At 31.8% G+C, this 24,211-nt stretch overlaps 1 protein-coding gene across 1 annotated transcript in view; it reads right to left on the reverse strand.

The window, feature by feature from the left end:
• The window catches only part of LOC140039369 (uncharacterized), a 203,269-nt gene that overhangs the window by 109,100 nt on the left and 69,958 nt on the right, over positions 1-24,211 (reverse strand). Inside the window, exons 89-112 of the mRNA XM_072084972.1 lie at positions 23,719-24,047; positions 23,424-23,562; positions 22,743-22,775; positions 22,191-22,232; positions 21,116-21,354; positions 20,640-20,917; positions 16,284-16,558; positions 15,104-15,303; positions 14,827-14,995; positions 8,408-8,581; positions 7,223-7,651; positions 6,971-6,997; positions 5,447-5,884; positions 5,158-5,184; positions 4,361-4,807; positions 4,228-4,260; positions 3,462-3,908; positions 3,249-3,275; positions 2,677-3,114; positions 2,484-2,510; positions 1,930-2,355; positions 1,370-1,396; positions 813-839; positions 205-651 (exon numbers count right to left, since the gene is read on the reverse strand). Coding sequence (XP_071941073.1) covers positions 205-651; positions 813-839; positions 1,370-1,396; positions 1,930-2,355; positions 2,484-2,510; positions 2,677-3,114; positions 3,249-3,275; positions 3,462-3,908; positions 4,228-4,260; positions 4,361-4,807; positions 5,158-5,184; positions 5,447-5,884; positions 6,971-6,997; positions 7,223-7,651; positions 8,408-8,581; positions 14,827-14,995; positions 15,104-15,303; positions 16,284-16,558; positions 20,640-20,917; positions 21,116-21,354; positions 22,191-22,232; positions 22,743-22,775; positions 23,424-23,562; positions 23,719-24,047 — 5,145 coding nt within the window. The remainder of the gene's footprint in view (positions 1-204; positions 652-812; positions 840-1,369; positions 1,397-1,929; positions 2,356-2,483; positions 2,511-2,676; positions 3,115-3,248; positions 3,276-3,461; positions 3,909-4,227; positions 4,261-4,360; positions 4,808-5,157; positions 5,185-5,446; positions 5,885-6,970; positions 6,998-7,222; positions 7,652-8,407; positions 8,582-14,826; positions 14,996-15,103; positions 15,304-16,283; positions 16,559-20,639; positions 20,918-21,115; positions 21,355-22,190; positions 22,233-22,742; positions 22,776-23,423; positions 23,563-23,718; positions 24,048-24,211) is intronic.

Below are 24,211 nucleotides of genomic sequence, written 5' to 3' on the forward strand. Positions count from 1 at the left end.
CAATGAAGTAACCAAGTTTTCTGCTTTTATTTTATTTTATTTATGCTCTACCTTGGTATTGAGCACTCTATCGGTCTGATACTTTCAACCTGAATATATATATTTATTTATATAGATTAGAAAATCCTAAAAAATAAAATGTTTAAACCATAGAGGAACTATATATAATTCCTTCATGTTTAAACTAATCAAAACTGATCTTACCTAGATTACAGAATCTAACTGTTGCCTGAAAGTTCCTTAATACCCTAACACCAACATATTTCACATCTAATGGATTTTCATCCTGCCATTCCAAGAAAGACGCATCATCTCCACCACGACCGAGTTTGATATAACCATTATGGAACTCTAACCAGAAGTTACGGAACTCATCTGGAAGAATGAAGCTACTTCTTTGCATGGTTGCAGTTGCAAGGTTTGAACAATCTTTGCAGCGACGAATGTAGCATGTTCGACCATTTCCATTGCCAAGGACAACTTCATACATGTCTTCCATGGTGTAGCCATTACTTGAAAGTCCAATGTAGACATTACGTTGGCCTTGTACATCAAATTCAATTCGGTGTGTAGTTCGAGGTAATTTTTGAAGATTGTACTTGTAATTTGAATCGCTTCCTGAAAGTCCAATTTCAGGACCAGATGCACAAACTAAATGAAAATTAATTAACAATCAGTTAATATAATAATAAAAAGGACTAGATTTCATCAAAATATAGTTTACCACACAACATTTTTGGCTTTATTCTAAACACAAATAATTACTTTATGTGTGTGCAAATTACTGTACAATTTTATAGAATTAAAATTACCTTGACTGCCACGGGGTGGTTCTTCACCTGAAAAAATGTAATAAAAGACATGTTTAATACCCTTGTTAAAACTTACAACATATTTGTGTTGATTTACAAGTTTTATATTTTAAGTTTATACATTTTCAATTTTCCAACTAGCGTATTTATTCAAATAAACACCCCATTGTTCAGATGAGTTTTTAAAAGGGAGTTTATTGAGGGAGGCATTTATTCAGGGGAGTCGTTTATTTTTGTGGTTGTAATATCGTAACATATATAATTAAATAAATTCCACCGGGATATGAAAAAAAACCTGGATTTTCTAATACACGGTGCTCTAAAAAATCCAAATAGTATCTATTTAAAACGAATTCTGAAAGCCAGGTTTTCAATAAAAACTTCTATTTAGGGTTGGCTGACGGGTTTCTGATTTTGGAAGTGTTCAATGATGCATCTTTAATTTTAGTAATTTATATTGAGATTACATTATTGTACGATTGATTTTTACAATAATAAAAATACATATACTAAAAATAAAAATATACTAAAAAGAATAATAAAAAACAAAAACTCACCTTCTATCAAAGCCTCTGGGATTACTTCTGTATATGTAAAAGTATCGATTATTATGTTGTATATTAAAAGATTTAAATAAACTCACCAATAGAAAAATAGATAAATCCCACACGTCAGATATCCTCTAAACCAAAATGTACAAATGCATATTAAGAAACACATTTTTAGGTTTTAACTTACCAAAAGACAATGGTTTCACCTTTACATAGAAGTACCCAGACAATAAATAAGAATAGGACACAGATATATTACAATAAACACAATTTTAAGTTATGCAAATCACCAGGATTGAATTGAAATACTGATCTCCCTATGCCATAAATGCAATGTACATTATGATTGAAAGTAACAAAATAATAAAATCCATTTTATCTTTATTCTCATTTGATACATACACAAATCCACCTCAATGACAATTTTAAAACTGATTGACAAGATATCCCAAAACGTTTCTTTAAAAGATGTATAACACCCTAGCAGAAAGTAAATAACACATTATATTAACACAAAATCCAGTCATGCACAAAAGAAGAAGCAATATTGTTACACTGGTACTTGCCAACATCACAGAATCTGATGGCACCATCGCCAGAAAATTTGAAACCAACAAATTGAATTGTCAGAGGATCTTCATCTACAAAATGAATAAATGAACCTTCGCCATCACGTCCTACTGATATTGTACCATCTGCAAAATCAATCCAATATCCCCGGAAGATATCATCACTCAAAAATACAGAACGTGATAACCTGAGATCATCATTTGCACGACAATTGATGCAACGTCGTATCTGAGCCAAACGTGGACTCAGGTAAATCTCATATAAGTCATCTACTTCATATGTTTGACTTGACAGACTAATGAAAGTATTAGAGGATGTTCTAACATCAAATCGTATTCTTGTTATATTTTCTGGAATTGCCTGAAGTTGGTTAGAATAACTTTGAGAAGTGGTTACATCAAACAAGTGATTTAATCGACAAACTGAAAAACAAATTATCATTCGATTATAATACAATTGTCAGGAAAAAAAATTTGATAAGATTAAAACTAAAACTTATTATTGTCTATAAAAACAGAAAATAAAGTAACGTCATATAAATAAACCATACCTTTACTTCCCTGTTCTAACACTTCAGCTGAAAAAGGGTAATTAAAAAAAAAGTATTATAAGGTGTTATTTATTTATACTATGCTATATTATTACTCATACAATGAAGACTGTCAATTATGTGATGTTACATTAAATGTCTATATGTTCAATGCCTATCCTCACCATGCAGACCTTTGAAATTTGTAACTTACGAAAACTGCAGAACTTGAAAGAAGCAGTAATAGATCTAGCAGATCTTACACCAATGTAGTTTATTTGCAATGGATTTTCATCTTGCCATTCCATAAAGGCATGTCTATCACCTCCACGGCCAACTGATAAAGAGCCATTTCTAATCTTTATCCAGTAATTGCGCATCTTTACAGGTTCAAGGTATTTAGATAAGCGAAGATTTATCCGAATGGCCTCCCTGCAGTTTTGGCAGCGGCGAATTGATGCATCACGAGGTCCAAGTTTAATTTCATACATCTCATCCATGGTATAATATTGAGATGATAGCCCGATGTAAGCTTCGCGTGAACTTTGAACATCAAAAGTTAATGTATGCATGCCAAGTGGTATTGGGTTCAGTTTAAACTGGTATTTGTCTGTAGATCCATCTATTTGAACTGGTGCTGATTGCTGACATGCTGCAAATATTGAAAACAAAGACAGTAAAATTGATTATTTCAGAATAAGAGTTATAAAGTTGGTTCTAATATAATTAAAATATACAATTAATTAAAACATGCATACAGTATACTTAAATAGTTATTATACTTACTTATGCTGCCTTCTTCACTCATGACAGCTGAAAAAAAAACAAAAAAAAACATTTACATATGGTATACACTAAAATTAAGTACCATGTCACTGTATTTTATACATTACTAAATGAACTTGAGCGATAATATTACCACAGATATTACTAATAAAGTCATTTCAAAATTATCTAAAATTAATTCTCAATATGATAGATTAATGTTTATTTCCTTACCTAAATCACACAATCTAAGTTCGCCTTGAACTCCATTATTCATATTGTAGCCTACATAACGTACATGCAGTGGATCTTCATCAGTCCATTCAACTAATGCTTGCTCAGAACCAGTAAAACCAACACTAATTGTGCCACCACTAAAATCAATCCAATAGCCACGGAACTGTTCTTGATCTAAAACGGTTGTCCTTCTGAACCGATGATCAATTGAGTTTCGGCAGTTAAGACATCTACGAATACTTAAAAGACGGTTACCACTGGCGCCAAAAGAGATGACATATCCTTCATCCATATTGTAAGGATGTGCTGAAAGGACTACATTAACATCACGAGGTGCTTTTATATCTAAAGTAAGTCGAGTTGAGCCTCGTGGAATCTTTTGATAACCAAAATGATAAGTGGCATCACTTCTTTCTACCGACCTTATAGGAAAGGCTTGACAAACTGAATAAATAAGATAAAAAAATTATATAGAAAATTGAAAGCTTGAATGTTTGGATGGTGAAATCAATATGTTTATTTAGAGTTTATGGTACACCACATATTTGGTTCTGAAAATAATTCTCGAGTTTCTCAACGTTTAAAAAAAAAGTTCTTTATAGTATTATTTACTATTAGTCTTTCACATACTAGTGCATCATCAGATATTATTTGGAAAAAGACTTCTAAGTAACAAAATACAAAGTGTATATTGCACCTTAGTAATTTTACAGTCCTTGTCATAATTAAAATCAGTTAGTTATTGTAAATGAAAGTATGTTACCTGTACTACCAGTTATTTCCTCTTGTATTTGAGCTGTAAGAAAATAATAAAATAAAAACTATTTTAAATTCTATTCAAGTACCTGGTTGTACAGTAAATATAGAATGACAAATTGCATTTTTAAAAAATTTACCTATTTCACAAAATCTTAGTGAGACTTCATTATTTCTTATAGTTCTTACAGCAACATATCTAACTGGAAGTGGTGTAGGATCAGTCCATTCAGCAATAGGTACCTCATCATTTTCCCGACCAATTTTAATAATTCCATTTGCAAAACTTATCCAGAAATGGCGGTATTCATCTGGTGCTACCAAAGTAATTCTGTTTTGCATCCGCTGCACCTTGTTTGGACCACCTTTGAACCGACGTATGGATGCTCCACGGCCTGACCAACCACCTATAAGGATCTCATACATGTCTTCCATTATAAAGGGTTGCTCTGAGAGTCCAATATAAACATCAGCTCTAGATTGTACATCAATCTCAAGACGTGTCAATTCCTCTGGAAATTGGCGGAATCCAAAATTGTAACGTAGATCATCTCCATGCATTTGGAATGGATTTGATTCTTGGCAAACTTAACAAAAATTAAAATAAAATAGAATTGTAAACAAAATTTTAGGTGTTCATGATACAATAAAATAAATACATAAAATATATATTTATCTAAAAGTATGTATTTTAATACATTTTAAATTTATTATAAATAAATAAAAGATAATTACTAAATACATGCTATAGTAGACAAACATTTTGGGTTAATGGAGTACCAATGGTATTATCAAGCATTATTATGCTTTTAATAATATATGAAAATAACAAGAAACTAATACTTAATATTACAGATAACAACATATTAGTTTTTAATTAAATTAAATACAGTAAGTGAATAAATTCAGTTTAGTAAAGAAAAGTTATTAAACTTACATGTAGTACCAGCAGTAGACTTGGTAGCTGTAACATAAACAATATAATAATTTAATAGGAATAATTAATATCATGGTAGAACAAAAAAAAGCTTGTGTACAGTACTTTTCACATTACGTTAACAATTTGGTAGTAGGAAGTTTTCTTAGATATCTAAATGTATACGAAATACCAAAACCCCTCTTTTTGGAATTACTTCATTTTGAGAGATAGTAGATCATCAAAATAAAGTTATGAATTTTGAAAAATTACATACGAGTAGAAAAAAATCTAAAGCAATATTATTTACCCATGTTGCAAAATTGAAAAATAGCAGGCACAGCAGCACGAACTCCTACATATCGAGTAGGGAGTGGATCAGTATCAAGCCAGCTCATGATTGGAACACTTGAACCTTCTCTACCAATTGAAATGGTTCCATTGCTGAAGTCAATCCAGAAACTCCTGAAAGATTCATCATTCACTAAGGGAGCTCGTCGGAATTGCTTATTTGCTCGATCAGGACAGTTCTTGCAACGTCGTATTGATGCATACATGCCTCTGCGTGTACCTAATGCTATTTCATACATTTCTTCTGTACTGTATGGGTATTGTGATAGAGATATAAATACATCCTGTTGAGCTTGTACCATAACATGTATTTGTTGACTGTTAGGAGAAACTTCCTGTAGTTGATATGTGTAGTCGTCTTGTCGGCTTTGAATCTGAATAGTTGACCCCTCACATGCTAGGTTTAAGGTTAAAACTATCAATATTTAACATAAACTTGAGTAGTCCCAAGAATTAGAACACTGAACCAGATTAACCATACACTCAATTTAGGAAAAAACTAAATTACAAGAAAAAATAAACTTTGATGTGTACCACAATTTGATCCAATACAGAGTATGATTCCCAATGCACCAAAGCTAAATGAAACACCATTTAACCGACATACATGATCCAAATCCATATTTCTCAAAAATTGAAAAGAAAACCAGATTTACATTTGCATTCACCAAGGGAGTGAATTATGTATTTTTACTGTAACAACCTTTATATGCCTATCACGAGAAAGAGGTTTAAAAGGCTATAAACAAACATACTGAATATTAATATCCGATTACCTATAACAAAGTCAATAAGCATTGTCTTTAATATTCATGTGAGTACTTTATGTTGAACATGAACAGGTACAAAATTGTTTACAGATGATATAATAGTACAGCTGTACAACTAACCAATTATCTCTTAAGTGAAGACACCCTCATATGCTGTTCCATTAAATAAATATTATTTGAATTCTGATAAACAATTCAAATTATTGTTTTATACAATAATATGAAATGCATGCTGTTAGAATTTATATTATACGGTAGTATTTTTTAGTATTCATTTTAAAAATAAATAACTGCATGGCATGGTGACAAAATGTTAAACTTTTTAATACTAATTATTAATTTGGGCTATTGAATTTGACAAGATAGCAAAAAAACAATGTTAAAGGGCAGAATAAAAAGCCTTTGTTCTCTTTGATTTGCACAGAAGTCTCAGAAGGTAAACATTAGTAAAGGTGTCTAAAAACATAATACTGTAATACTTCTTTAAAAATGGATCAATAAATCAATCAAAGCTTTAAGATAAAATCACTAATATATAAAGTAATACCTTGAATTAATAATCTATTAACTTTTGCATACGTATAAAGTGTTTAAAAATGTTTTCATGTAAGAGATAATTGGCAAAAACATATAAATACAGACAGACTCAATATTCCCATGAAAAGAGACTAGATTGCCACTGTACTGATAGCATAACCAAAGACAATACTTACTATTGATACCATTTACCTCTGCTTCACCTATACAATAAATAATACTAATTATGTGCCTTCTTACTTAATGTGTTTTATTGTTAATGTATGTTACTTATGCAACACATTGCCTATGAAGTGTTAAGTCACAATACATTATACAGTACTTACCGAATAAATCCAGTGTAGAAATATTTTTAACGCCATCTAATAATAATGTTCTAAAAAATTTAACAATTTTTAATCAACAACTATAAAAATAATTATACTTGCCAAGCCCACAAACTATAAATTCTCCTTGTACATTTTTCGTTGACAATCCAATGTAGTTAACATCAAAGGGTTCGTCATCATCATAGCTAAGGAATGGTACATCCTCGCCAACTTTACCAACTTGAATGTTGCCATCTGCAAAGCTAATCCAAAAGTTGCGAGCTTCATTCTCATCCAACCATCCATCATTGTTTCGATTAGTAAATTCATCACGGCAGTTTTTACAACGTTTAACAGATGAAAATCTATCACCTCTGCTGCCAATAACTATCTCATACATGTCATCAATTTCAAAATTATGTGACGACAATGCAATGTACACTTCACTTGATGCTTGAACAGAGAGCTCAATTCTAGTCTGTGATTCACGGATATGGTGAAATGGAAAAATGTAATCGTATTCACCACTTGTGAGACGAGTGAAGCATTCTAAAAAACATGATAATTTCATACATTACTATTACAGAATTATTATTTACTACAATAACTGATTTCATATTGGTATACGTGACACCATTGGTGACATACATTGTTATTCGTTACTTATCAAAACAGAAATATAAAATAAACAACCTGCAATCTGTAGTTTTAAAATGGTAAATCAAAGTAAAAATGTTTTCTTCATTTTCAAAAACACACACACAAAAAAAAAAAAAAATGTCCTTGGATATCTTGTACTTGTATTTTTTTGTTTATGTGTGCACAGGAACAAAACCGATTTCATTACAAATAGTCGACGCAAAATGGAGACTATTGGGTCACATACTTAGACAAGACCCATGTACACCAGCCAACACAGCAATAAGCTATTATTTCAGCAACACTACCAATATAAAATTTCGAGGAAGACCGAGAACCACCCTACCAATAACTCTCAGCAACGACCTACTCACCCTTTATAAGCATAATACAGACATTAAGTATCCCGGACAATTGAAAACCAAGAAAGACATGAAACAACTTAAAGAACTAGCCAATGAAAGATCAGACTGGAAGAAACTAGTAAAAGAGATTTACGGAGCAGCCCAAGCAGAAATGTCGGCAAACTTTTCAGCGGAAAAGCAGTAATATATATATGGGTGCACAATATTTTTTTTTTAGTTAAAAGTAAAGTATTGTGAGTCCTCCCAGATACAAACAATAAAATTAAAAATCTTATTAATTGTAAAAATTTGAAATATTTACCTGGTGATTCAGTGGTAGTTTGTGTGACAGAAACTTCTTCATTAGTAACCGAAACCTGCCCACTAACTACAGCTGGTAAAGCTGTACCAGTAACTCTTGGTGTTGTAGAACCAGGATAGAATGTTACTACAGGTGCTGCAGTTACTACAGGTATTGGAATGAATGGCAAGGTTTCTACAAAACAAAATGTTGGAATTTAAAGTTCAGTAAAAACAAGATACATATATATATACATATATATGGCTCTCTTTGTTATATTTCTTTTATTCCTGTCCACCCAGGCAGCACTTGCCAGCTTTATACTATGACGTTATCCAAATTCCTTCACTTGCACTGATGAAGGGCTAGTGTTGCCCGAAAGCTCTGCTAACTTTTCTGGCTGTTTACTTTATCGTTTTGATTTAGCTTTTCGCTTTTTATTTTTGTATCTCCATTGAGATCCAGCCACTGATACCCACAGCATTGTCATTTTTTTCAGTAATTTGCCTTTGGATTTACATATATATATATATATTTATTTTTTGTTTTTGTTTTTAAAGATCTTTCTACCAAAAATAAAATCTGTTGGATATGATGATTTACCAGCTAAATTGATTGTTATAGCTGCAAACATTATTGCAATGCCGCTATCCTACATTATTAATTTATCCTTTACACATAGTCGTTTCCCCACTGCTTTGAAAGTAGCAAAAGTAATACCTTTATTTAAGAAAGGTACCGTAGTACAGATAACCCCGGTAATTATCGTCCATTTTCCATTTTGTCCTTATTTAGTAAAATTTTTTCTAAAGCCTTCGATACAATTAATCACCAAATTTTGTTATCCAAATCATATTATGGTATTAGAGGGCAACCGTTTCTTTTGTTTACAGATTATTTAAAAAATAGATCCTAATTTGTTTTTTCGAATGGTCAAAGCTCCGATCATTTATCAATTCAATGCAGTGTTCCGCAAGGCTAGGTTCTTGGACCCACTCTTTTTCTAATTTATATTAATGAATTACCAAATTCTTCCAGTTTTTTTTAATATCGTTTATTTGCTGACGACACTAACTTATATCACAATTTTGCAGGCAGTAATATTGATTTGTCTATGGTAAATCATCATTTTCAAAAATATCAAACTGGTGTGACGCTAATAAATTAACTGTTAATTTGGTCAAAACTAGTTATATTTTTTATTTTTTGTAACCGATATAAAACTATTAATAAATCAAACAATATATATTACAAAAATGTTATGATTAAAAACGTCAATGAAATTCAGTTTTTAGGTGTTAAATTAGATAAACACATCACATGGAATAGCCATATAAACTTTATTAAAAATAGGATAAAAAAGAAATCTGGAATTCTGTTTAGTTTACGCCATATTGTACCGTAATATTTTACTTATGATTTATAAATCATTTATTGAATCAAATATTACTATGGTTTAGAAGTCTGGGGTAGTACTTATAAGTCGCATCTATATCCTATTTTACTTATCTAAAAAAATGTGTCTTAGATGTATAACTTTCTCTGATTTTATGGCTCCATCTTCTCCATTATTTAAAGACCTGGGTATTTTAGACGTTTATAAGTTTTTTGAATTAAGTATAGTTAAGTTTGTTCATGACCAAATTAACGGCAAAACACCACATCAAACAATGGAATACTTTTATTTAATTACACATAATGCTAGTACCAGATCTATTAATATAAATAATTTAGCAATTCTGAAAGCTCGCACAGATGCTGGAAAATTTAGAATTTTTTTTAATGGAGCTCAACTTTGGAATAATTTAACCTTAGTTAAAAAATGTACCTCTTTTAAATTCATAAATGAAGTTAAATGTTTACTTTTACAAAAGTATTAATGATAGCCCCACTTATTTTTTTAAATTTTCTTTTATATAGTTGTTGTTTCTTTCTTATTGAATTATTGTTGTTAGATCAAAATTTATGCATTATGAGTAACATTTTTTGTGACAGGAGTCAAACCTCGATTAGCAAAAGCTATTTTTTGGCTCCTTTACATATATATTGTACTATCTATTTATGTATGATGTGAATAAAGTTGGTATACATGCTGGTGAATTGAGGGTGGAGAGAGTAAGGGTAGAAAACAAGGAAGATAGCTTGGTAGATATACACCATTTTGGAATAGAACTTTAAAAAACAGCTTAAATGGTGGTTAATATTGAGATTTAAATTTAGGTAGTCAATGGAAAAATTTTTATTTTTTACGATCTGGGAGTATGTTCCTAATGTTAAGTCCAAAAGGTTTTGTTGTTTTAAGTAGTAATTCTCAGTGGTTTTCTTTGTCTTTGCGAGTTTTGTCGCTCCATTTGACATCGCAGTCTTTTGCAATAACTCTGAAATTTGCAATCGAGTGACCAGCTGAATTAAAATGTTCGGCTACAGGTTGATCAAGCTTTAATGTTTTGATAACTGATCTGTGTTGCGTCATTCTCATACGGAGTGTGTTTCTTGTTTTTCCGACGTACTGTTTACCACAAATATTACAGTATGAGATAAATGACGTTTTTGGTTAGACAATTAATTGATTGTCTTATCTGAAAAATGTGACCAGTTTGGTTACTCTTAAAATTTACAGTAGAGTCAATCAATGGACAAGTTTTGCAAGATTTGCTGTAAAGGTGACTGCCCAAATACTGGCTGTCATGAGAGTTAATTTCACTCTTAAATTTGAATCTGACTAATATATGACAAAGGTTTGGAGATCTAAGAAATGCAATAATGGGTGGTTCCGGAAAAACAGTCAGGAGACGTTCTGTGGACTGTAGAATGGGCATATGTTTCTCAATAATAGCCCGTAATGGAAGCAACTTGGGTGATTGTGACCAATGGCACTCTGTCCGGTTAGTTCTTCTATACGATTCCGAAAATCTAAATCTGAACTAGATTTGAACTCGTCACTACGGACGAGTTAGGTTATCCGCAGCGCAAACGCCACGTCATACGTTAGAATATTGCGCGCAGAAAAACGATTATGCCATTGAAAAAATGTTAGTGCGCTCTCTATTTTGCGTCACGTCTAAGTATATACGGTATACACTATATTCTGTATACGTACTACATACAGTGCAGAATAGGTGAAAATAAGGGACCCAAGTTATTGACGCTTTTGAACATGATGACGTCATCACAATTTAAAAAATGGTAGATTATGCGAAAGATAATTGATTGGCCTAGACAATATAACAAATTGGGGGAAAATGGAATACGGATAAGTGGAGATGCGCTCTATTAAATGTGATGAGCTATGCGAAAGAGACAAAAAACCTATATTTTATATTCGAGTGGCCATACGATGACGTCACAATGAATCTGAAATTTTAAAAATGTTCACCACGGAGTTTAGAATCTATGACTTTTTAAAGAAAGGCATAATTTTCACGAATTTTTGAACTTTTTCATCAAAAACGCACGCAAATTTTTCAATTCTACGTGCTCGTATGACGTGATTTTAAGTCCAAAATTGTTTGAAAGTTGGTAAATTTACTAGAAAAGGCTGGAAAAACAAAAATCGAACAAAAAAAAGATGTTTTTGCGCTATGTGCGCACACGCGCGTAAAAAAATTGCGCACGCCTGGGAATTTTTGAAATGCTCAAAATGACATGAAACGCGTAGAAAATTGATTAGAAGTTAATTTTTTCGCATTTTGAAATTTTAAACGCGCTTAACTTTCTGCGCAAACTGCCATTTTTAATCCATAGAAAGTTTGCGCTTGATGACTTAAAATTTCACCAAGTTTCAATACAAAATGACTTTTGGTTTTTAATCTATGATCAATCATTGAAATTCACATGTTGGCCAGAAGATAGAGATACGCTGCGAACAAAATTCGTGGAAAGAAAGAAGAACATAGAAAAACTAGATTTGAACTCGTCACTTTGACGAGTTCGGGTTATCCGCGCAAATGCAACATGCACATACTTAACCATATGAACCTCGACAATTATTATGCCATCCTATGACATGAAATAAATATGTTTACAGTGCTGAATTGTACCTATTATGTAGCATATATCATATTAAAGTATTTTACAGAATAAACTGTATATGTTATATACAGTGTAGCATAGACAAAATTACGAGACCCATCTTTTCAATCCAATTATTAACACAATGACGTCATCAAATTGACATATAAAGATAACAATTTTAGAAGATAATTATCTAAATAATTACATTAAAACAAATTTGAAGAATTTTGGGCATGTAAAAGTGAGATGCGCTCTATTTAATGTGATGAGCAATAACGAAAGAGTAAAAACCCCTATATTTTACATTCGTGTGGCCATACGATGACGTCATAACATCCGAGGGGTAAAGATTCTGCATGAATTCATATCTACAACATATCTACTTGCATATAAAATTTTAAAAATTGGGGGTCGTGGATGATCTTGAGGAGCTATAATAGATTCAAAATTGGCATTATTTTGACAATATTTATAACTTTTTCAACTAAAACGTGCGCAAATGGTATAAATCAACGTGTTCGTATGACGTCATTTTAATTTCAAATGATGTCAATCTTTTTTAAAATGAGGTTGTAAAATCATAATTCAAGAGAAAAAAAACATGATTTTCATGCTCCGTGCGCACCATACGCGTACATTTTTTCTCGCGCGCGGGAATTTTTGACATGCTCAAAATGTCATGATCAGCGTAGAAAGTTGATTAGAAATTAATTTTGCGCATTTTGAAACTTTAAATGCGCGTGCGCGCGTAACTTCTTGTGAAACATGCCATTTTTAATCCATAGAAAGTTTGCCCTTTATATGACTTAAATTTTCACCAAGTGTCAATACAAAATGACTTTTGGTTTATAATCTATGACCAATCATTGAAATTCATAAAATCGCGCGTAACTTACGCTACGCGACTCTAACGTCATATAACTAAGTTTCCTGCACATCTACAGCTACAGGTCAATCTTATGACAAAGTTATACAATCTTATGTTGACAAGGATGAGAGATATGCGTGCAACAAAATTCCGGGAAAGAAAGAAGAACAAAGAAGATGAAAAAAAAAAAAGATCTTTACAATAACAAGGGTTATCCGCAATACCTTACGGTTGCGGATAACCAAAAAAAAAAAAAAAAGATCCTGACAATAAACAGGGGTTATCCGCCAAGTGCGGATAACTAATAACAGATATGTCTGATATGTAATGCTTGACTGTACGGTATATTTTTAGTACAGCGTCAGGGATGACAACTGCTAGGGAGCATGTAAATATTTTTATCCGTGGGCTTACGGAATAGGTCAGTTTTGAGTGTACCATTTTCTATGGTCACCAAAAAGTCAACGCTACTAGTGGATTTAGTAGCTGTAAATTTGATAGTTGGGTGGGCTGAATTAATATTCAGAAGAAAAGAGACCAGATTATCTTCACCATGGGTCCAGGTCATGAAGATGTCGTCAATGTATCTAAACCAAACAAGTGGTTTATTAGATTGGAGGGACGGAAAATTGGCCAAAAATTGTCCCATAAATAAATTTGCAAAAGATGGCGCCATTTTGTGCCCATCGCTGTGCCATATATTTGGAGGTAATGGTCATTTCACAAAAATAAAATTGTTGTTGTTGGTTTAGGTAAGAAATAAAATCTGCCTGAACTGGATTAACCAGTGCCAAATGATGTCCAATCTTAGGATCGATGGAATGTATTTTTACCATCACAGAATGAGTGATTTGTTACAATTACAGAGCTTGTTTTATAAGCTATAATTCGTGAAGACTTAGGGTACGTTCACTCGTATGGCGTAAGAATGACGTGGCTTACGCAAGTGGTAAGGTAATCCACGGATTAAAATGCTCAGGTGTTCACACGTACAGCGTTCGTTATATTAATGAATGGCATTAAACAAAGAATCCAACTATCATTTACGTTTTAAAAGTTAAACTCTTGGTTCCTTTTTAGATTTTACACTGTCTTGATGACAATTTTGATTTTTTCTTAACCATTTCTTGAAATATAGTCAGCACTTGATTTCTAAATCAATTCATTCCCGAAAAAACACTCTGCTTTTGGCCATTATTTACTTTTATTTCACCCTAAACCATTCATGCGCTTTTAATCGAAGAGCAAAGAGTAGCTAAATAGCTTGTTTTTATATCCGCAATAACATTTACAGTAAAAAACAAGAATTAATTGGTAAATACCTTGAAATAAGGTCAAAATCATTCAAGCGTCGCTGGAGTTAGCTCCGTGGCGTTAGTTAATTTGAGGTATGTAGCGGTCGTTAACAACGCCATGGACGTGGCGTAGTGAGTTGCGTTAATAATGCCACTGCCTAGTTCACACGCAAGGCGTAGGCTACGCCACGGCTTATGCCATACGTGTTAACAGGCTCTTAAATACTGAATGAATTTAAGTCGATACCAAATTTGATTACTACCTTGGCATGTTGCAAGCGATTGTTCAGATGGGCAATGGCATCCATGTAGGCCATTATCTGTATCACAATGTGATCCTTCACTACATTGCATTGACGTACTTGTGATGTTGTTAGAAGACTGACACTCAAATTGTTCAGTACAATCTTCTGAAATCCAGCGTGCTCCAATCTATTAAGTATTAAGATTATATAATATAACAATGTTATCTCTAAAAATTACTCTTAAAACCTTAAAATTCCTACTAGCATTTATAATTGATTAATACTCCCTGCTTACATCATGATATCGTCCATTGGAGAAACAACCACACTCTTCTACAGCAATGCAATGTGTACCACTCAACACATAACCATCATTACATTGACATCCTTCTTGACATGCATCAGGGCACTCATCTTCTGGAGTGATATATACGCAGTTGTCTGGACAGGAACTCATACAAGTTGTGTAATGAGTATTTTCTGGGCAATTGTAAGCTATTACAAAAACAGAATGTAATTATATATACTGTACCGGTACATAATATAAATTTCAACATTTTATTGCTCACTACAGACTGTTTTATGATAGATCTCTGTTGAATCATCAGGTGCTAGGTTCTGAGTAAAGCTTACAGTAATATGAAGTACAATTTAAAGGAAGAACGTTTTGTCTCTATTAAGCCCAGCGCACACTATAGCTATCGGCAGTGCCAAATGGCACGAATAACACTTTGCTCACTGTGTACGCCGGACAATTCATGAGGAATTGTCCACAATTCATGAGGAATTGTCCACAATTCATGAGGAAAATATCTATCGTGTTTAATATTTTTTGTCACGTGTGTCATTTTCCTCAAGTGTGCGCCAAAAGTGAGCTAACAGCTCACTAAAAATGTCCAATGCGCATGACATATTTTATTTTATTAAAATATGTCAGCGCGCGCCGTATAGCGTAGTAAGTAATTATCCAATCAGAAAATCACGTAATACTGAAGGTGTTTAGTATGCGGCCGATAGAACGAGATCAGTTTGTGGCAAATATTTTAGTGAGCAAAGTGTTATTTGTGCCAGATGGCTCAGCCAATAGCTACAGTGTGCACCGAGCTTTATTTTGGTATTTCATCTGTATGTGGCTAAATAAAGCGTTTCTTTAATTAAGGAAAGACACATCAGGCTTTTGTACAATATAATACAGTACTTACATACACTTGACTTATCATCATGCATCACTTATTACCATTAAAATAAGATTTACACTTACTGAAGTTAATGTATGCCATTTAAATTCATATATAATTTTATAAATGTGTTTATTCCACAAACATCTGTATATGTGGTGTACAATAGGATCAGTTTTGAATTATAAAAATCTCCATTTATTTACATTATTTTGTATAGTAAAAAGTAAAAAAACATAAAACAAGACAAATAATACAAATATAAATGTTGTGGTGATGTTTGAATTGAATACTTACGACAGAATGTTTCAGTTCTAAATGTAGGTAAAAATATTCCATTTTCCCTGCAACGTTCATAGTATGCAATAAGGTTATTGCATAGAGTGTCTTCTCTACCTATAAAGCACATGTCAAAGACACAACCTTCATAGAATGGTGTGAAGTCAACTGTACTGTGACATTCCTGAAACGGTCCATCTGCATCTTTTATCATGCCACAACTGTCAGACATTTCAAACATAGCTTCCTTATTAGATGGGCAATCAGCACTTTCATGAGTTTGAGCTTGACATCTGTAAAATATAGAATGTTGGGAATCTCTAATAACCATTATTTCACAAAGATTAACAAAAAAGTCTACAGATATAAATTTATAACTAGAATTTAATTCGTCACTCTGACGAATTATAGGTGATCATTTTTTATAATTTTACTGAAATTAAATTTATACATTCATACACGTACATTAAAATACGATTGAAAAATGTTGATGTATGCCATCCTATGACCGGATGCATTATACGCTTGTAGTGCTGAGCTGTGCCTATTATATGCCCTATAGAATATATACAGTATATACTGTATATCTGTAAACAGTGTAGCATGGGTGAAATTACGGGACACACAACATGTTCTAATTTTTTGGTATGATAACATTATCCAAATAAACTTGAAGATGATAATTTTGAAAGATAATTAATTGATGAAATAAATATAAGAATTAGAAGGAAATTTGGTTCGTAGAAGCGTGGTGCGCGCTCTTTGAATTGTGTATAGCTTTGACTAAAGAAATTTAAAAAACTACTTTTTTCCTTAAACATATTATAATGTCATAAGATCCGAGAGGCTTAATTTTTATATGAATTCATATCTACATTTCATCAGCTTTCATAATCACTTATAATCATCAAGGTAAACTTTAATTCTTAAAAGCTGTGAGAAGTTTTTATGCGTGATGATGTCATCAAAATGAAAATGGCAATTCATGACAACGATAATTAATATAGCAAGCACATACTGAAATTTGAGCAAAAATCGGGCTCAAATAACAGAGAAAAGCACTATGGAATGTGTTAACCTACAAAAAAAGATAAAAAATCCTAATTTTTAAACTGAAGTGGCCATTTGATGACGTTAGAACATTTTGTACGTCAAATGTGTGAATGAATTCATATCTACAACTCAATGGCTTCAAGAATAAATTAAAAAAATTGGGGGTCATCGTGCATTCTGAAGAATTATTTTCATTTTAAAAATGCCTTATTTTTTACCATTTTCAGCACTTTAGTGCAATTAATTTGAAAACGTGCGTGTATAGCATTATTTTAAGTTGGAATTAACTCAAAATCGGTGAATATACTAAGGATTGTGAGTTTTTTAAATATTGCGCGCGCAAAAACACGTTTTTTTGTGATTATTGACATTTAACTTTTTGAGGTAATTGACACACAAAATCTGTACAGAAAGAAATAAATACGGTAACTAGAATTTAATTCGTCACTTTGACGAATTATAGGTGATCATTTTTATAATTTTATTGACATTAATATTTTTAAAACATGCACGTATGTTAACATATAATCGGAAAATGTTGATGTATGCCATCCTATTACCTGATGCATATATGCTTATGGTGCTGATTGGTGCCTATTATGTGTCATAGAATATATACTCTATACGGTACAGTGTACTGTATATTTATATACAGTGTAACATAGGTGAAATTACAGGAACCACACCATGTTCTAATTTTTTGATATGATGACATCAAAATAAACTTGAAGATCACAATTTCGAAAGATAATGAATTGAGCAAAAAATTATATGATTTGGAAGAAAATTTGGCATGTAGAAGTGCACTGAGCGCTCTTTGGAATTTGTATAAATTTGACGAAAGAGAGAAAAGAAACTACTTTTTAACTTTAACTGGCCATATCATAACGTCACAAAATCTGATAGGCTTAATTTTTTTATGAATTCATATCTACATTTCACCAGCTCTCATAATAAGTTAGAAACATCAAGGTCAACTTTAATTCAGAAGAGCTGTATAGAGGTATTCAAATATATGTTGTAGGTAAAATTACGTAACCACCGTTATTCAAATTTTAAGACGTGATGACGTCATCAAAATGAAAATATTGGCAACTCATAAGTAACATAATTGGTTGAGGTAGAATATATTAAAAATTAAAAGAAAATCGATCACAGATAAGCGAGTTGCACTCTCTGTTGAATATGGTGGTCTATGACAAAAGAGGAAAAAACCCTATTTTAAAAATAATGATGTCATACCATTTTGTACGTCTAATGTGTATATACATTTATATCTACAACTCATTGGCTTCCATAATAATTTAAAAAAATTGGGGGTCACCTTCCATTCTGAAGAGTTATAATCATTTTAAAAAGGCCTTATTTTTTACCATTTTTAGCTCTTTTGTACAATTAATGTGCGCATTTTGTCATTTTTAACGTGCTCATATAGCACTATTTTAAGTCGAAATGGACTCAAATTTGGTGAATGTACTATGGAAGATGAGTAGAATGCAATTTGTACAAAAAATTGGTATTTTTTACGCTTTCTATGTACGCAATTTATCAAAACGTAATATTGAGCTTTTTACATTTTTAACGCATGATTTCACGCGCATGACCTTGTGTACATGTGCGTTTTTATTTGCTAATATTTTTACCCTTGACCTGAAGTTTATGTATAGTGAATTTCATTGATATGTGATGACGAGTTATGGAGATATGATTGATAATGTGATTTCACAAAATGGCGTATAAATTACTTCACAGATGAGTGATCACGCTGAAAAGCTTATTAGGATTAAGTTAAAGTATTTGAAAGACATTGTGAAATTTTTGTGATCATTGCCATTCAACTTTTTGAGATAAAAACACAAAAAGTGTACATAAACAATAATAACAACTAGATTTAATTCGTCACTATGACGAATTATAGGTTATATGCATTGATTTAAATAAAGATAATTGATTGATTTAAGATATTTTGATTGATTGATTTTCTCAGAATCTTTAGTTATTTATAATATATGATAGGATCTTGCTAACGCAAATACAATAGCCGGTATCATAATCCGATCAAAGATCCTTCTGCGTATATAATGTCATAAACCACATTTGTGTTTTTAAATAAATTTCATTATAAATCATCTGTATAATCTATACACTAAGAAATACAATCGAACAAACAATACGGGTAATAAAAAAAATCTTATTTCGTTTCGTTTCCCAAGGTGTGACTCGAATTCGGTACCTTGAATGCTATAGACACGAGCAAAGACCACCGAGCCATACACAACTGACTAAAAATTATGGAAATATTCCTCCGTTTACAATGCAGTAACCACTTTGGTGCAGATAGATTATTACATACCGCAATGAATTATAATGTTTTACTATGATGACATCTTTAAAGATTTTTAAAAATGATGCACTGTCAAACTATATACTTTTAACTTTAATATATGAACTTCTTAAGGAAGAAAGTTAATGTTAAGTTTGTTATTTCGGCCTAAGAAAATGTTATAATTTGTTTGATTGTCGAAATTAATTTTTGTAAATTTAATATGCCATTAATGATGACTTAATCAACTATTGTTCTCTTAATTTCATAATAAATCATACATATGATACATACACTTCAAGAAAATGAAATAAAAAATCGGTGTTCCCAAGCATTCTAATGATATTATATTAATTTTAAAATTTAGCATATTTTCACCATTTTGTTAACTTACATGTGCGTAGCCTGTCACTTTTGACGTGCTCGTATAACACTTTCGCGTTGAAAAGTTAATACAATATTATGATATTGTTAAAGAAAGGTTATACAACAGTAATCGGACAAAAACAGTGCGCCACAACGTTTGACGCGCAGTGCGCGTGCAAAAATCTGCGCACTTATGGCAATTTTTTAAACGCTTAAAATTGCCTGAAACGTACTCTAATTTCATCGAAAATAAATTCTGAAAATTTTGAACATTTTAAGGACGCGTACGCATGCGTTATATGCGCTAACAGAATCAAGAGGTTATATGAATGAATGCATATAACCTAATAAAGATTTCATACAATAACAATAGGTGATCATTTTATTCTAAATGATTACCTAATAAATGTTATTGTGAGATCTTGTGAGATTTCCAGACTGTGTATTAATCAGTAGGAAAGAATTTGTTTCTTGCTGTATCTTTACATACACATTTTTTAGACTATTTATTCCATAATACATGCAGTCCTGGAATAACATTAAATTCAAAACAGAAAGAAACTTACAATCTATTCTAAATCATAATTTGATTTTTTTACATCTTTTGCAATTTTGATCTGTAATGAACTTACTGAGGATCTACATTCCAGCTATTTCCCCATTCATTTTCATCAGAAGTTACTGTACCATCTGGTAGTGTAAGATCATTATGACGATTATCATCATAATTACCACAGAGTCCTTCTACATTGCTTTGGTGACGTTCTTCAACACCGGCTTCTACTCTATGGTTACCATCCCAAGTTAACCAGAAACCTGTATCACTGGTAATCAGAATGTTGCGGCCAATATACTCAATATACAAACCATGTACTGATATGACTGGCAGAACAACAGATTCACCATTTACCTAAAAATTAAAAACAAATTATTAAAGCTAAATCTATGCATTAAGAAACAGTGGAGCACATTTTTTCTCTTGTGTGATCTTAATTTCTAAAATAATACAAATATAACATAATGTTTCCATACTCTTCTATACAAAATCATTTTACATAACAAAATATTAGTAACATACTTGCATAGTAAGAAATAAAAAGAAACATACCCTGGTATCAAATCTACGGTTTAGTGTTATGACCACATCGGACACATTAACGAGCACATACTCTGCAAGTGTAACTGTTGCCCTGCGTCTGTATTGATTTTTGATAGAAACAGTGAATAGAGGAGGCGAATTTAGAGTGTCACGTAAGAACACATAAGTACAATTTCCTTGAAAGTTCTTTTTCTTGCCATCGAATGTTATATAATGTGGATCTCCCCACCCAATACATTTAGCTGATCCTAAAAAGCAAAAAAAAAAGCACCAACAAAATACATTATTTTTCAAAAGTACTTTTTTTTGTTACATACTAAAGAATATTAATAATTGTTTGTAAGATTAAAAGTTCATTTATAATATAATATTTTGATCTGATATATAATCAGATGACATCATGATTAGTAAGAGCTATAATATTGTGATTGTATTGTTCTTTTTTTTATTTTATTTTATTTATTCGACTTCTCACTAACTCAGTTAGTGAAGGATCTGGACCAACAGGTGGTAAACACCTCTAAAACGGTCCAGTCTCAATTTGCACAGTGGCTGTGTGTGACAGTGGCTGTGTTTGTGTGGACTAGTACACCGGGGTAACACCCTACTCGTCTCGAAAGATGTACTAGGTTCTTTAAAGTGCGCATGAGCTATGTGTACACTGGACCTACGGTTTATAGTCCTTATCCGAGAAGACTCGTTCTACCACCAGAACCATGGAGCGAGTGAGCCTCGAACCCTTGCCGATGTTATGGCTACGTAATTACATCATGATCATGATATCATTTGATTGGATTTTTAAAAATATTATTTTCATCAAAGACAGCATAAAATGTTATCCTATAGTTCTAGGGTGAACATTTCTTTTGAAAGAAAAATGTATGTTTATCTATCTACCTGTGGTTCTTTATCGTCCATAGTATAAATAGGCCTTAAGTGGTTATTCATGGGTTAGCATGATATAGGCTCCATACTGTCACTTCTGATATTTTTATACAGTTTAATTGCATGCTTGATAAAGAAATATGATTTTAAATGTAACACAAGATAATTTTTATTTTTAAAATAAAATAGTGGAGCAAACCTTGTCTAGATGTAGTACGTCCATGCCTTTCTTCATGAGTTTCTGATATACAAAAGAAAATTTTAGAATATTTTAATTCATGCTGTAACAGTTGTTTCCACTTAATTGCCGAGTTAAGAAGTTGATAAAGACATCTAAACGTTTAATATTTTTTACAATTGTTTGAAATCAATAAATAGTACTAAATGCTTACTTGTAGCATTATTTATAACTAAATGATTGATTGATTTTATTTCAAATATATAGATGTGTATCTGACTTTGGTGTCAACAGGCATTGCTGTATAAGTCTGTTTTTGTTAAGGTTGGCCCATGCTTTCAAAGTTTTCAATTTTATTTTTGTAATGATTGCACATTCATGTGTTTTATAAAAAGAACAAAATAAATAATGAAAAGATATTATTAACACTAGAGAAATATACAAGGTTTATACATTTTGTTATATTATATTACATAAAACATGTCAATTTAAACTCTACTCTACAGGGTAAAGAAATAAAACAATTAAATAAAATTAAATTATATAAAACTGTATAATAAACAAATGATTTACCTGTGACTGAAGGAGGTGGTGTTACTGCGAGTTCTAAAAAAGAATATTCATCGATTTGTTATTGACTTTTATTTTTTGGCCTATTAATACCAACAAAACGGAACAAAAACATTTATTATATGTGGCATCTCAAACAGAATCAGTCAAAAGTTGCATTTGTAGATTTATAGATACAGCCAAAAACAATATAGTGGCTGAAAAACTGATATTTATTTTTTACGGAAAATGATAGTTGAAACAATTTTTATATACATTAACATGTTTTTTTTTCCTATTTTGAGACAACTAAATGCATGAATTTTAACATTTTGTCGTCTATTGGTTAAAAGATGGTGTATGATTTTTATAAAGCCTATGTTTTTTATGCTTAAATTGTTCTAATAGAACAATTAAAATACCCCATTGCAATGCATTAATGTATATTATTTGCAAAAATCTCAATTTCAAAATGTCATACTTATGTCTGAATTCCGTATGAAGATGCCACATATGAAGCTCAATTAATACTGTACAATCAATATCTAGACATGATTTATATATAGATTCTTCAAAACTTGTGTGATCAACTAAACTGGAAATGTAACCTATTTTATAGAAGTCTATACAAAATAGAAGCATAGTCGAACCTCTACACTAAAGTAAACAATTTTAATGAATGTGTATACATTTCACAACACATACCTGGGCATCCAAGAAGTTCCATGCGCATACTGCAATGTCCATTCCATCTTAGAGGATGAATCCGAATGTATCGGGCCAACACAGCATCAGGAAAGAGACTTGTTACTTGAGTATCTTTATCAGAATTGCCACCAAATTCCTATAAAAAGAAAACAAATTGGTAATGCTTGTATTTACTATGGAGAGTGATGATATGTGCACCATCTGGGCTGATATGTGACTACTGTGTCATTTACATAATTAACTACAAATTTAACAATAAAACAAAAAATACAAATGTAACAAAAAAACTTACCAATGGATTTCCATCACTTCCAGGTATTGATTGCCAATTGACTGCATCCATACCATACATTACTTCATAAGCAGTAACCCATTGGTCATAGTTACCATTTCTTCCTTGGGTAATAACACCCGTTACCATTTTAACTTCACCTATATCAACTTGAAGCCATGGGTCGTTGTCATTTGATGCTGCAGCCCAAGATCCAATATCACCACCTCTAGGTGTCAGGTTGAGCCTAGCAAGACGTGCTGCATGTCTAGAGTTGTATTCACTAGATGCCGTGACAGACGCATCTGGGATAACTCTACTTTCCATGCCAACAGCATTTCTACAATTTTCTGTTATAAAGTGTACACAATCTTTGTCATTTACCGACATGATGTTACATGGTATACAAATAATGAATGTTTATGAGTGTACTGTAATAGTACAAATAATGGCATGAGGTGAATGAAAGGTTATATTTCAGCGAGGCAAAGCCGATTTGAAATATAACCTTACA

Source organism: Antedon mediterranea, chromosome 2 (assembly GCF_964355755.1).
Source record: "Antedon mediterranea chromosome 2, ecAntMedi1.1, whole genome shotgun sequence".
Classification (NCBI taxonomy): domain Eukaryota; kingdom Metazoa; phylum Echinodermata; class Crinoidea; order Comatulida; family Antedonidae; genus Antedon; species Antedon mediterranea.